General features: G+C 37.6%; 1 protein-coding gene across 3 annotated transcripts in view; it reads right to left on the bottom strand.

The window, feature by feature from the left end:
- The window catches only part of BLM (BLM RecQ like helicase), a 63,435-nt gene that overhangs the window by 30,673 nt on the left and 18,559 nt on the right, over positions 1–14,203 (bottom strand). For 2 of the 3 annotated variants that reach the window (XM_033100344.1, XM_033100345.1), the window contains exons 7-12: positions 13,318–13,979; positions 11,369–11,560; positions 9,311–9,429; positions 8,287–8,400; positions 5,372–5,470; positions 4,980–5,128 (exon numbers count right to left, since the gene is read on the bottom strand). In XM_033100344.1, coding sequence (XP_032956235.1) covers positions 4,980–5,128; positions 5,372–5,470; positions 8,287–8,400; positions 9,311–9,429; positions 11,369–11,560; positions 13,318–13,979 — 1,335 coding nt within the window. Of the gene's footprint in view, positions 1–4,979; positions 5,129–5,371; positions 5,471–8,286; positions 8,401–9,310; positions 9,430–11,368; positions 11,561–13,317; positions 13,980–14,203 lie in introns of those variants that run through there. The other variant, XM_033100346.1, reaches the window with a different exon arrangement.

The raw sequence follows: 14,203 nt of genomic DNA, 5'->3' as shown, positions 1-14,203 counted from the left end.
TGTCGGCTATCCTAACTGAAAACCTCCATCAGCTCTCACAATCTTACATTCCCTTTACCTCTCTCATTTCTCCATCTCCTCATCTTCCTTTGCTTACTCCTTAAGTGACAACCAGGCCCCAAATGCCAGGCTCTCCTCTTCTCCCCCACATTACCTTCTTCAGGGACCACACTCTCACGCACCCAAAAACCATTCCCCATGAGTCCCACCCTTTGCCCCCAGCTAAGACCTCTTTTCAGAGTTCTAAACCACAGTCCAACTTCTTTTTAAATCAGTGGTCTAAAATTGGGGTATGATTACCCCTAGGGGTTCACAAAGACTTCCTAAAGCACATGAGCAAAGATAATTTTAAAGGAATTGATTTCCAGAGCCTCCATTTTCACATGTTCTTTTTCCTAAAAGGCTGATCTGAGAGTGTTCCTATAGTCACATCCTGCTGGTTACTCCTGACTCCTTTATTCCTTTCACAATTGTCCTCTCACTTTCTAAAAACAATCACACACACACACACAAACCCTACTATTGACCCATTCTGAACTTTATTACCATGCGATTCTGGATGTAAAAACCTCCAGGATGCCAAACAAAACAAATTGAATATAGTATGGGTGTAAGTGAAACTTTCTTTAATCAAAGAATCAGAAACCTTTAGTAGGGCTTCATGTCTTTATGTATTTCTGTTAAGAGTAAAGTGTAACATCAGGAATGAAGTCTTTTGGTCTTTATTGGGCTGTTCTGATTTCAGATATACTGAGTAAGGTGGTGGGAGTGAGGATGATTTTCACTTTGTGACATTGCTTCTCTCATCCCTGACTGTTGTCACAGAACGCATCACAATCAAACAATACTTTGAAACCATCCCTCTTACGATATCATTTCTATGTACAAAACACTCAGAGCTCTCTTTCAGTGCTTGAAATGGCAGACAAATGTGCAGCAGACGCTGGCAAAAAGGTGGGAGACAAAAGATTGATACAACTATGGACTATTTTGATCACTCTCAATTATTTACGATCACAGCCACGGCAAAGGAAATTACAGTCCTGATAAAATTGTGGCATAAAAAACATCGCTCAGGAATACAAATGATGTAGATAATCTCAAAAGTTATTTGAGTTGATTTGGGCGTGAGTTGTGATTGGTGCATGAATATCCCTACCAAAAGAAATGTTGTAATGACTCTACACAAGAATGGCCTTATTGTTTTTCCCTACATTTTACACTACAATTTCAGAATATTTCATGCTTATTAAAAAAAAATAAAATAAAAAACTTTGGGTCAAAAAAGAGACAAAGCAAGTTCTGGTGAAATCAGAACTCACTACACTGCTGTATGGGAATGTAAAATGGTGCAGTCACTTTGGAAAACAGTTTAGCATTTCTTCAAAAAGTTAAAAATAGTTACCATATGACTCAACAATTCTACTCCTGGATATACACACCCAAGAGAAATGAAAACATAGGTCCACACACTAATGTATGTGAAGGTTCACAGTAGCATTATTCATAATAGCAAAAAACTGGAAAACAACCCCAGCATTCAACAATGGGTAAGTGAAAGGTGCTATACCCACACAATAGGATATTATCTAGCAATAAACTTAGAAAACATTACACTGAAAGAAGCCAGTCACAAAAGATGACGTATCAGATGACCTTATTTATATGAGACACCACAAACAGGCAAATCTATAAACAGCAGGTAGATTAGTGGTTGCCGAGGGCTGGTGGGGGGTGTGAGGGGAAAAGGGGATTGACTACTAAGCGACATGGGATGTTTTTAGGGTGATGAAAACATTCTAAAATTGACTGTGGTGATGGTTTCACAACTCTGACTATACTAAGAACCACGGAACTGTACACTTAAAATAGGTAAACTGTATGGTACATGGATTATAGCTCAATAAAGCTGGCATATTAAAAACACCTGGCACATAATCTGAAAAATTTTTTGATTTGTGACAATTGAAAACTTAGAAATGTTTACTAATTTAGTCAAACAAATTACTTTTACTAAAAAATAATAAAATGACATGAGATTAAGATATAAAGGTGTAGATCTCAAATCCCATTATAACCAAAACAAATCTTTCTACTGCAAAAGGACTGCTAAATTCCAACTAACTAAAAGCAGTATTCCCACAATTTGTTATAATGAAAAAGGTAAGGCTCTCAGAACTTATTTAATACATAGAACAAATCTTTTTTTTTTTTTTTTTTTTTTTTTTTTGTACATAGAACAAATCTTACTTGGCCTGTTGGAAAGTGGAATATTTGGAATTGGAATTACCAAATATTCTAGTTAGAGACAGCTCCCATCAACTGATGAATGGATAAATAAAATGTGGAATGCCTATACAATGGAAGATTATTCAGCCATAAAAATGAATGAAGTACTGACACATGCTTACAACATGGATGACCCTCGAAAACAAGCTGAGTGAAAGAAGATGAGCACGAACAAGAGAGGGAGGACGGGGAGTGACTGCTAATGAGCACCACGTTTCTTTGGAGGTGACGAAAATGTTCTAAACTTAGATTTAAGGGGCGATTGTACAACCCTGAAAATACAAAACCCTCCACTAAATTCTAACTTTTAAATGGGTAAATGTCATGGTAAATCTCAATAAAGATTTTATTTTTAAAAGAAGTTTTGGATTTCATTGTATCGTCACTAAGGGAGCACTGATGTTGCCCTTCAAATGGAAAATATTATTAGGTCCAGGGTGTCAAACTCATGTCATTTTAAGTGATGTGTCAGGAAATGGAATCAATTTGTGTTCAGCTTTTGTTGCTTTTGGAACTGAAATCCTTGTCATGAGGACAAGTACGAGTTTATGTGAATTAAAAAACAGAATCTTCTTTTGTATATATAAAAAAATAAGTATTATTTGGCTGATTGGTTTGGCAATGAAAATTGGATTTGCCAATTAGGTAATATGGTAGTCATGTTCAATTATTTGAAAGAGCTAATCAGCAATCACACAGTTTTCACAAAACTATTACTTAAAAGCACATCACACAATAAAAATATATGTCAAAAACATATTAGGAAAGGTGTAGTGAAACTTATTTTGATTTCCCCAACTCTTCCGAATATATTGGATCCAAGGTTCATTTAAGTAAAAGAGTAACAAGAATATTTAATAGTCACTGGATAAATCTTGCTAAAGCATTTTTTAGGTTATATTTCCCAGAAAAAGGAAAATGAGTAATTAATTATCTGCCTTATTTTGCCAGTCATATGGTTGGGGACCACGGCTCCAGCCCTAAAGGTACCTGCCTTAGCCATGACACAGCAGCAGTTGGGCAAGTTGAATCCAAACAAGGGGTTTACTGGCCGAAAAGATGATCAGGAAAAAATGTACCGGAAAGTATTCATTACATTCTTTTACTTCCACTAAGGGATTTCAATCTTCCCAAATACAGAAGTACGAAATATATTAGAGTCAACAGACTTGCTCAAATTTTCATATTTTATCCACATTTATCAAATTCCTCCATATGTTTCATTTATTCATTTTCACTGAGAGCCAATTATGTACAGGGCACCGCTAGACTCAGGAAATGTATAATCTATTGCTTTTTCAGGCAGATCTCCTACACACACTACTAGGGAAAGATATTAAAGGTGTCTGCTTCTAAGTATACATGTGCAATGTATACTCAAACAAAAATGACAAATTCCATACCCACAAAGTTATTCAAAAGGTGAACTGAACTTATTTCATTTCTTTTTAACTACGGGCCTATGGCAAATTAATATTACTGATCTAAAAGAACAGTAGATTGCTTCTGGCATAAACTGATGGGGAAAAAAAGCTTAAAACATTGCCTGCAAAAAAAAAGAAAAGCTTTCACAGATCAATGCTGTACTGTTGTAGTAAATTTCTAGCATGTAGATTATTCACTAAAACTTTAAATATAATGTTATGTTTATTAACTATGGAAGCAAAATGTATTTTTCCCCCAAATCTACACACCCTTCTGTGAGATTGAAGTAAAATATTTCATTCCAAATTTTTGTGATTACACATATAAAATTTGGAGGACCCTAAAATGATTTCACTCAAAACACGCTTAGTCTGCAAAGGTCTTTGTAGCTACTTTAATGTCATGACCCCGTCAGATCCTTCTTATGGCACTTCCAGTTCTTCTCACAACCCACTGAGAGATGCTGCTGTTTTTCTAGATCACAATATTTATAGAGCCAACTTATTGTCTTTCATTCCAAATGAACAAAAGGTATGCTTTAAAAATTCACCCCAATATATGTTAGTCATTATTCTTTCAGACATTGCTCAAACTCAAAGCATCCACTAACAAATTGGAAGGGAAAAATATTTTCACCTCAGTACACAATAGCTGTTAAGTAAATATTTCCTGAGTGAATGAACCTATCAGAGAAGGCACCAATGTCTACAAACTCATGCAGTATAACCTATATATGTGGGGATATTTTTTCTATTGTATTTTTGGATGGGTGGCAGCAAGGAGCCCTTTTGTTGTTGAGATGAAAACAAAGTAAAAAGGCTGTTATACATAGTTTCTGGACTGTTTTCAACATCTTGGATGTAATTGGGACTTCATGGGAAAATGAAAAAGCAGTGTCATTGGTTCATTTCACAATATATCCTCTAGGATATGCGGAAGTCAAAATTACATAAATAAAAGCTAATTTGTTCCTGGGACTATCCCGGGGATAACAGGACAGCATGCACTTTATCCCCACTTACAAAATAGCTATGGGGAGACTTTTCATTCCAGTAAGTGAAGAAAAGCCCTAGGGCCCTGGTTCCCACACTAGAGTCACTTGAGGATTTTTAAAAATATACCAGCTATCAGTCCCAAAATTCTGACCTAATTGGCATCAGGTACATCCTGGACATTGGGATTTTTAAGTTCCAGAGGTGATTACTGTGCAGCAATCCAAGAACCAATGCCCCGGGGTTTTAAATTTATGACTTGCAACAACTTACACTTGAGGTCTGAGAATCTTCAGCTGAGTGAGGATGTCCTTCTGTACCCTGAGATTAGCTGTGGCAGTAAGAGCCATCATTGGAACGGAGGGAAACTTCTGGCGAACCATATTCATTCTTTTGTAATCTTGACGAAAATCATGTCCCCACTAGTTGGAAAAAAAAAAAAAACCACCACTTTTCAGACTATTCGAATCTTATATACAAAGCAAACACTGCTCACTATATTAAGAACCACCTTATTTTTCAGTAAAATAGAATAACTCATCCAATGTATTTTTTCTATTCAGTCCTGAGGATATATACATGCTTGTGTGTGTGTGTGTGTGTGTGTGTGTGTGTGTATCAGTATATATGTATCGATATTTCAAGGCATAAAAAACAGTATTTACCTGACTGACACAATGTGCTTCATCAATAACAAACCGTGCCAAGAGCTTCCTCTCATACAGATTCTCCAGAGTACAAATCAGTCTGTTACTTGCACAGACCTAGAAATAAATTAGACATTTAAAAACATTTAAGTACCACATCACCTCCAGGATTCCGTTGTCTTTAAGTTCCACTACAATACAACTTAAGCTTCATTAAGACCTTCACAGAAAACTGGTTCTTCTTCCCACCTATAAAGAGAATTAGCAGAATAGAAAACAGCAGAGACATTTTAGATTGTTCACCCACATTCAGCAGTTATGTATCAGGTCAGTGGTTCTAAAACTTTTTTTCTGGCCCTTGGTCACCACACATTTACATTGGGAACAGGGTTATAGATGTGTGACTTGTATGCATGTCACTGGGTGGGGAGGATACATACACATACATATATACATGCACGTATACACATATCTATTTGTATGTATATGTGTTTATATTTTGTAGCTCTGTCCATGACAGGGCCTAGAAGCCATGACATCCCAGTATCAATGACCACATCAGGCACCCACACCTTGACAGGGACATGTCAAAAGGACACAGAAGCCAGTTTGATGGAGGTTTCTCACAGGCCAAATCCTGGACAATCAGAACGTCAACATAATGATCATCGATTAAAGCCCACTGTATAAATTAAAAATCCCTGATTTCATATTGATATAAAATGAATATGTGAGTAAAGGGAAAGCTCTTCCTCATAGCAGAATACCAATTAAATTAGAAAAACCATCATTTGGCATCTGTTCTAGTAGTAACTGATGGAGAGTCACCAGTGGATGATAAAACTCTTAGGTAAAAGTCTGATGAGTAACAGGATATTTACACAGTCTCAGAGTATCCCACAACAGGATACCTACTATTACAAAGGCCAAAAAATTACACACACACACACAAAAGAGAAACATGTAACTTTACAGCGGAGAAATCCAGCAGACACCACCTCATCCAAGTGATAAAGGTTAACTAAGATCACTAGCAACAGAAGGAACTGACATCAAATGCCTCCTGATAGGATGCCGTGAGAATTTATCATTACTTCTGACATTCTTGCCAAAATGAATAACATGTGTCTAACAACAAGGAAATACAAGATAAACTCAAATTGAGTGACAGTCCTCAAAATAACTGGCTTTCACTCTTCAGAATTGTCAAAATTGCAAAAGATAAAAAGAGAGCTTGTTTAAAGCGACAACTAAATGAGGTGCATAATCTAGGATTTTCTTTTGCTATAAAGGACATTATTGAGGTAACTAATGAAATTGGAATAAGGTTTATAGATTAAGTCAGAGCGTATCATGAACATTTTCTGATTTTGATAACTGTACTGAAGTTATGAAAGAGAACCCCTGGTTTTAGTAAATGCACAGTGAAGTATTTAGGGTTAAAAGGATATCATGTCTGTAACTTACTCTCAAATGCTTAAAAAAAAAATGGAGAGAGAATGATAAAGCAATTTCAGTAAAATGTTACCATTTGGGGTTTCTGGGTGAAAGTCGTACAGAATTCTTACACTATACTGTAAATCAAAAATTATGCCAAGTTAAAAAATATGTGTATTCTAGTGGGCTTCTATGAGATAATAGAAGAAAATATATATTGGTTTCCACCCGCGCCTAGTTCCTGAACCCCTTTTAATTAAGTGATAAACAGAACGAAGGAGCACTGTTTACTTTAGTGAGGTGACTCTGGGTGGGCTTCTGGGTGGCAGCTGGTCACCAGAAAGAGTAAGTCATGGGCTGGCCCGGTGGCTCAGGCAGTTAGAGCTCCATGCTCCTAACTCCGAAAGCTGTCGGTTCGATTCCCACATGGGCCAGTGGGCTCTCAACCACAAGGTTGCCAGTTCAACTCCTCGAGTCCTGCATCGGATGGTGGGCTCCGCCCCCTGCAACTAAGATTGAACATGGCACCTTGAGCTGAGCTGCCTCCCGGATAGCTCAGTTGTTGGTTGGAGCGCGTCCTCTCAACCACAAGGTTGCCAGTTCGACTCCCGCAGGGGATGGTGGGCTGCACCCCCTGCATCTAGCAACGGCAACTGGACCTGGAGCTGAGCTGCGCCCTCCACAACTAAGACTGAAAGGACAACAACTTGACTTGGAAAAAGTCCTGGAAGTACACACCGTTCCCCAATAAAGTCCTGTTCCACCCCCCACCCCCGCAAAAAAGAGTAAGTCATGATCAGAAGCTTAGAGTTTTCAGCCCCACTCCCAGTCCTCCAGAGGGGATCACCCCTACATAAGGAAGCCTCCAAAAAAATCCGCAAAGTACGGGGTTCAGAGAGTTTCCAGAACACCAAACACATCCACACTAGGAGGGTGACACAGCCCAACTCCACGGGGATCGAAGCTCCTGTGCTCAGGATCCTCCCAGACCTCACCCTTCATCTGGCTGTTCATGTGTCCCTTTATCATCTCCTTTCATAAACTGGCAATCGTAAGTGTTTCTTGAGTTCTGTGGGCCACTCTAGCAAATTAATTGAACCTGAGAAGGGGGCCATGGGAACCTCTGATTTGTAGCCAAATAGGACAGAAGTTATAGGTAACCTGGGGACCTACTACTTGTGATTGGCATCTGAGTCGGCTGCGAACAACCTCGTGGGATTGAGCCCTGAACCCGTGGGCTCTGACACGACCTCTGGGTGGGCAGTATCAGAATTAAGTTAGATTGTAGGACATTTGGATGGTGTTACAAGAACTGCTTGGTGTAAAGAAAAAAGCTCCACACATTTGGTGACCAGAATGAAATATTCTATGTGAGTAGTAAAGGAGAGAAACACAGGAGGGGAAAACTGGGTTTTTCCCTACTCAACAGGGAGAACTGGATTGTTTTTCTAACACAGATTTAATATCATATTTTAAAATAATGATAAAATACAAACCTTCTCTGGAGTAACATACAGAAGTTTTATAATTGGGTCTTTTTTTGATAACTGGAGGTAAATACTTGCAGCTTCAGAGTCAGTCTTATCACCTGTCAGATAGGTAGCTGGAATCTAGGTATAAAAGTAGTAAACAATTAAAATTTTACACATTAATCTGACTTAAGCTTATATTTATCCTTAGCTTTTATAAATATTTTACAAGTCACATATCAAACTTGCCAAAGGCAAGATAATTTGAATATAACAATAATAATCAGTACATATTTTTAAAAAAACCTTATTAACTAGAACTCAAGAGAGTCTTCTCATTGTTTACTTCCTTTGCTTTTCCTATTTGTAAGTAAGATAAATACAAATTCAGCATGCAAGAGCTTCCAGTCCTAATATACGACTACATTTTTCTTTAGGTAAATGTATCTTCAGGATTTTAATGCGTTAACGAGAGGGCCGTAACAACAGGAATGGTTGAACAATGGCTACCCTCACTGCACAAATACATTCATTCTTTAGGAGAAAAATCAAACCGTGGGGTGAAAACCTTGTTGAGGGGTGGTGGTTCAAGACCCTGAAAACAGTTCTGTTTGATCGCATTATGCAGGATTTAGTAGAATGCATTCAGATACTTTCTTAATCTTAGCCAGGAGGAAAAAGGACATATGTGTGTGGGCACGTGCATGTGTATGCATTTTAAGATATTAAGGGAGTGAGAACTATGTTGATCTGGCAGTAGTAAAAAAAAAAATCCTGTCATATTAATGCACGAGAAATTTACATCAGCAAAATACAAGTTAAAAATTCTTACTAAAATACATTTTTCTAGAATAAACTCAGATAAACTACAGGTTATCTATCAGAATTTTCAAAGACTTGTGCTTAAATGTACAAATTGTAACTGCTGTGTTTTATTCTTATAATTCATGAACTATTAAATAAAAAAGGTAACAGTATTGAAATACAATTATTTTTAAGTTATGTTTTTATTAGTATTTTTGTTATAATTGGTAGTGTTGTTTTAACTTACATCCAATGAAGTCAGCTTTTGGACTTGATCTACTATAAGTGATCTCAATGGAGAAATGACAATAGTGACTCCAGGAGAAACACAGGCAGGGAGCTGGTAACACAAACTTTTACCACCTCCTAAAAGAGAAATGACAAAAAAATATCTGTCAGTTCTATCTTGAGAGCATGAAGGAAAAGTTACAAAGTAAACTACATAAAATATTTAAAGTAACTAATAGGACACCAAGTGATATTGCCCATGGTGTCAACAATTTGCCACATTCAAATGAGACAAAACACTTAGGCAATTTAAATGTATTAAGATTTATCTTTTAAGACATCTCACATTTGTACACATGAGAGCAAAAGCAAGAGTCAGGGCAGGAAACTTAACTGCAGTAGAATTGCTTTAGAAGTCTACTTGGGAAATCCAAATGCAGTACAAGGGGAACACTCTCGTTATGATACTAGGATTAAAATAATTATTTTGTATAGTATTTAATTTTTAAAGAGCCAAAATGTGATAAAACATACACTAAAACTTATAGTAAATATAGGTTAATATTTCTTTAATGATCCATAGGGCACTTTAAGAATCTCAGTTTTTCTAAACTACTAGGATGAATATCAGAGCTTTTATTCTCTGTACTATTATCAACAAGGTAATATTCCCAATCTTCTTTGAAATAAAAGAAGGGTAGAACTACATTTGTGTGTATGAACAGAAGATGAAAGAAATTTCGAGACCAAAGAGGGTGGAGGCTCTCTCTCTCTCTACGTAACTTCATTTAAAAAACAAAACAAAAACAAACTAAACAGCACATTCCATCCTTTTTGCATGTGTAGTAAGTAAATTTCACTTTGGTATATACGTGTAAATGTCAAGACAAGAGCAGGAAGCTGAGTTTCTGCCCTTCCACTTAATAGGATGTGACTTAGACGTGCCATTTAACCTTACCAGGCCTCAGTTTTATCACCTGCAAAATGTACTAGATCAGTGGCTGACAAATTTTTTTGTAAAAAAACCTTATTTGGAATCTTGTATCTATTAATACGTAAATCAAGAGGTTGAAACTAGGGTGGAAGGACACTTAAATATGCCGCCTTGAAACTCTAAAGGACCATGGAAAGCCCTGAAACCACTGGACTAGCCAGGGTCCTTTCCTGCTTTAGTTTTGGAGTACCAATTCTGAGTCAAAACAGAAGATACAGAGTGAACAAGTTAGTGAAATGTGAAGTGATTATTAAACCAACACCATCTAAATTTTAAAATCAGTTTAAAAAAATTCAGATGCCCAGCCAACACTATTGAACGATGAAGGCAATAACTAATTGCTTAAGGCCACAAGGCAAATACAGGCAGAGAGAAGACTACACATGTAAGTACTGAAATTCCAAATTCCCTATGCTTCTTATCCTAACTGCTTATTTAATATTCTGACTTGGATGACTATAAATCATTGAACTGTTATAAACGTTAATAGCACAATGAAAAGTCCTGGATCTCTTCAAAGCAGGCCAAGAAAGAACTACGCTAAATACTTTTCATTTAATTCTCGTGACACTCTGTGAAGTAGGAATTTTATTATTATCCCCAACGCACGCACATACGGGGTTCAGGGAGTGACGGGCCTTGCTCAAGGTCACACGGCTAATAAATGGCAGAGCTGCGCTTTAAGCCCAGGCTATCACTCCAGAGCTGATGATTTTAACCACCACACAACACTAGACTGTACCAAATCAACTGCCAGAAATGGTCATGTCTCTATTTTTGTCCCACATTTTTTGTCCACGTTCCAGACTAATTTAGATTAGAAAAAAGAAAAATTCCCAAAGAGAAACTCTAGATCAGTTCAGCACAAAGAGCTTTGATTTGAAATCCTTAAAGGGCTATGCTAGCATGTCAACAACTAGAACACAGGGTGTGAGGTAATACTCTTTCTTACTACGGCACAGGAGGTTTAGAGGCCCCTAAATGACAGAAATACTGTGTCGGTGTTCTTTTTATTTCCATTAAAGGGCTTTCATTTCACATCTGCCAATGGATTCCTGCCAATTCATATCTAAAAATACATACCAGTGGGCATTAAGATAAAACAGTCTTCTCCAAGCAGTGCAGCATTGATCGCCTCTAGCTGATTAGTTCTAAAATTATGCAGGCCAAATTTTTTATGAAAAATCTTCATCATTTCTTTTGTATGAGGAAAACTAAGACTTCGGAAACGCTCGTGTTTCAGATTTCTGCATGCTAAATTTGGCGCCGACTGGTCTAAGAAAATAATCAATGTGAAGGAAAATCAGTGCATCAATGTCACAAGTCAGTTTTAGCATTCACCCTCTGCCCTGCACAATCCCTGGCATACATTTCCCTGCAGCAAATTCCTTCTTTAATCACTTACCGATTTCCTCCTGTACAAATGCCAAGGCCACACGAGACTTCCTAAGGGCCAGATTTAAGTCTCTCCTTGATTACTACAGCACCGTCACTACTCTGTATTTCCTCCTTCCTCTCCTCTCTTGACCTTCAAGACAACTGTAAATTTCCTATTCCTTTTAAATTCCCTTTCTTGGTTCCACTTCCTCCACCTGCATCTGAAATTTGGGAGTCTTTCAGGCACTTGGGGTTGGGCTCTTTAGATGTTCTTCTGTGGAATTTCCCTAGCCCTATCTGGAGCATCACCTATGTGCACAGAACTCCTAGGTCTCTTTCTTAAGACCTGACTGATCCCCTTCTAAGTTCCAGTCCTGTATGTATCTCCAATCGTCTGCAAGACATTTCTACCTGAATGACTTACCAACACTGTAAGCTCAGCAAGTCTTAAAATAGCCCTCCTCAGCTTGTTTCCAAATGTGCCTGTCTCCTGACTCCCCTGTTTCTGTTAATGGTGTCACAGTTTCCCAGTCACTGGGTCAGAAACCTCAGAGTCATCTTAACTTCCTGATTCTTCTTTCACCATGTCTCTCACGTCGCCCCTGCTCTCCATCTTTGCTGTCGCCTCTGGTTCAGCACAGAGAACCAGAGGAGCTCACACCAGCTTTGGCAGTTACTGCAACCCCAGCGCTCAACTGTCTCAGAGATAATTGCGTACATCAAGTATGACACATTCTAACATGATACAAAAATAAATCCATTAATGGTGATTTTAAAGGTCAACAGCATAACTGTAAGAATAACCTCCCTGGTATTAAGTCATCAATAGCAGAAACAGGGAGGGCTGTACTTTATAAAAGTCTGTACATCTAAACTTGTTTCAGTTAAAAAATCCACTTTTTTTATACAAGGTTGATGTAAGGTTTTAAACATTAATTTTGGTTTTTCTTTGCAGCATTGACAGTAGCTAACTTCATTCCTCCAAAAATTTCCCTCACTAAACTGTGAGCTCCAAGAGGGCAAGAGCCCTCATTATTTATCTATTAATATTATCAGAATCTAGCACAGAACATGGCACATAGTAGGCACTCAATAAATGTGTTGAATGAATTAAAAGGATTCTAGGCCAAAAGAAATAATTTGATTGGTTTAAGAAATTTGACTTTATATCTTACTTAGATTGACCTATATTTTAGTATTTGAGGACGTAAAACACATTTCTCTACCTTATAAATTGATCAATTCTCATCAATCCAGAATTCTAAAAACACACACACTTACATTTTTAACATATAAATTCAGCTTTGCTTTTTTGCCCATCCCCCAAATCATTAAAAACTTGGCCCTCATGGGCTTTATTGTTTTAGGGACTGAAAAATGTTAATTTAAAGGCAAAGCACATTTGTAATGACTTTAGAGCTTTAGTACAATAGGTTATAATTACACATTTTATAAAACTACAGCTGCTACAGAGACAAAAGAGCAACTTGCGCTTGAAATTGTGATTTGTAATTCATACTATCAGCAGAAATTTGCATAGAAACAATGTAGTTTTTAGGCAATGATGACTTCCTACAGTTTTTCTTAGACAATTCCAATTTTGGACAGTTTTGTTTTCATATGAAATATAAGCATTCAATTTATATTAAACTTACCAGTGTAATTCTGAATTGCCTCTGAGAAGTTTTTACTTTGAACAGTAGATGCCATTGGAAGGTTTGTCTTGACTGTAGAAGTTCTTTGTGATACCGATTCAACTGGCCGACCTTCCTTAGGAGGCTGACAGGCAGCTGTGGAGTGTTTGCTGGCTTCTAAATCATGCATTATACTTTCCCACTCCTCATCATCGTCAATGTCATCTATGTCGAAATGGTCAATATCATCTACTGCAGCAGTATGTTTACTGTGATCTTTCACAGCAGTGCTTGTGAGAACATTTCCTGAGAAGTAGGAGCTTTCATTTCTTTCTTTTATCCCTGGTGTTTCAGCCCAGTTGCTACTTACGAAGGACTTCGGGGAATTGAATGATGGTCCTTCAAAGAGATTCTTCTTGGTGGCTGTGAATCCTGTCTTTCCTAGGGTAGCAGTCACTAAACATTTCCCAGTAGACATGGAATTTGTGAGACTGTGTGGAAAACCTAACTCCATATCAGAATTCCCTGTAGGGCAGGAATCACCCTTCGGAAACGCATAAGGCAGGGAAACAGATGCCATATCTTCCGTGGGGTTACCAAGTGCATGAGGCCTGCACCTCCACACTGAGCCAAGAACACTGGCTCCACGCAGGTTAAAATCTGCTTCCGCTAGGAGCTTCTTTCTGAAGAGAGAATACAGAACACCATATTAAGTGTAAGTAGTCTACCGTGGTAGGCCACACAAGTATACCCTTAGTTTTCATCCCAAATTGTGGCAAAATATATCCTCTTTTTTCCAATCTCAAAAATTTGAACACAAATGCTAAAGGAACAGTTTGAAAAAGTAAATAAATTAAAAACATAGTGACAATTTATCTTACTCAGAACGTCTAGAAATTTTGCCCTG

This window comes from Rhinolophus ferrumequinum, chromosome 28, assembly GCF_004115265.2.
Source record: "Rhinolophus ferrumequinum isolate MPI-CBG mRhiFer1 chromosome 28, mRhiFer1_v1.p, whole genome shotgun sequence".
Taxonomy (NCBI): Eukaryota; Metazoa; Chordata; class Mammalia; order Chiroptera; family Rhinolophidae; genus Rhinolophus; species Rhinolophus ferrumequinum.
The sequence above is the reverse complement of the archived record's forward strand: the minus strand, read 5'-3'. Positions and strand labels throughout refer to the sequence as shown.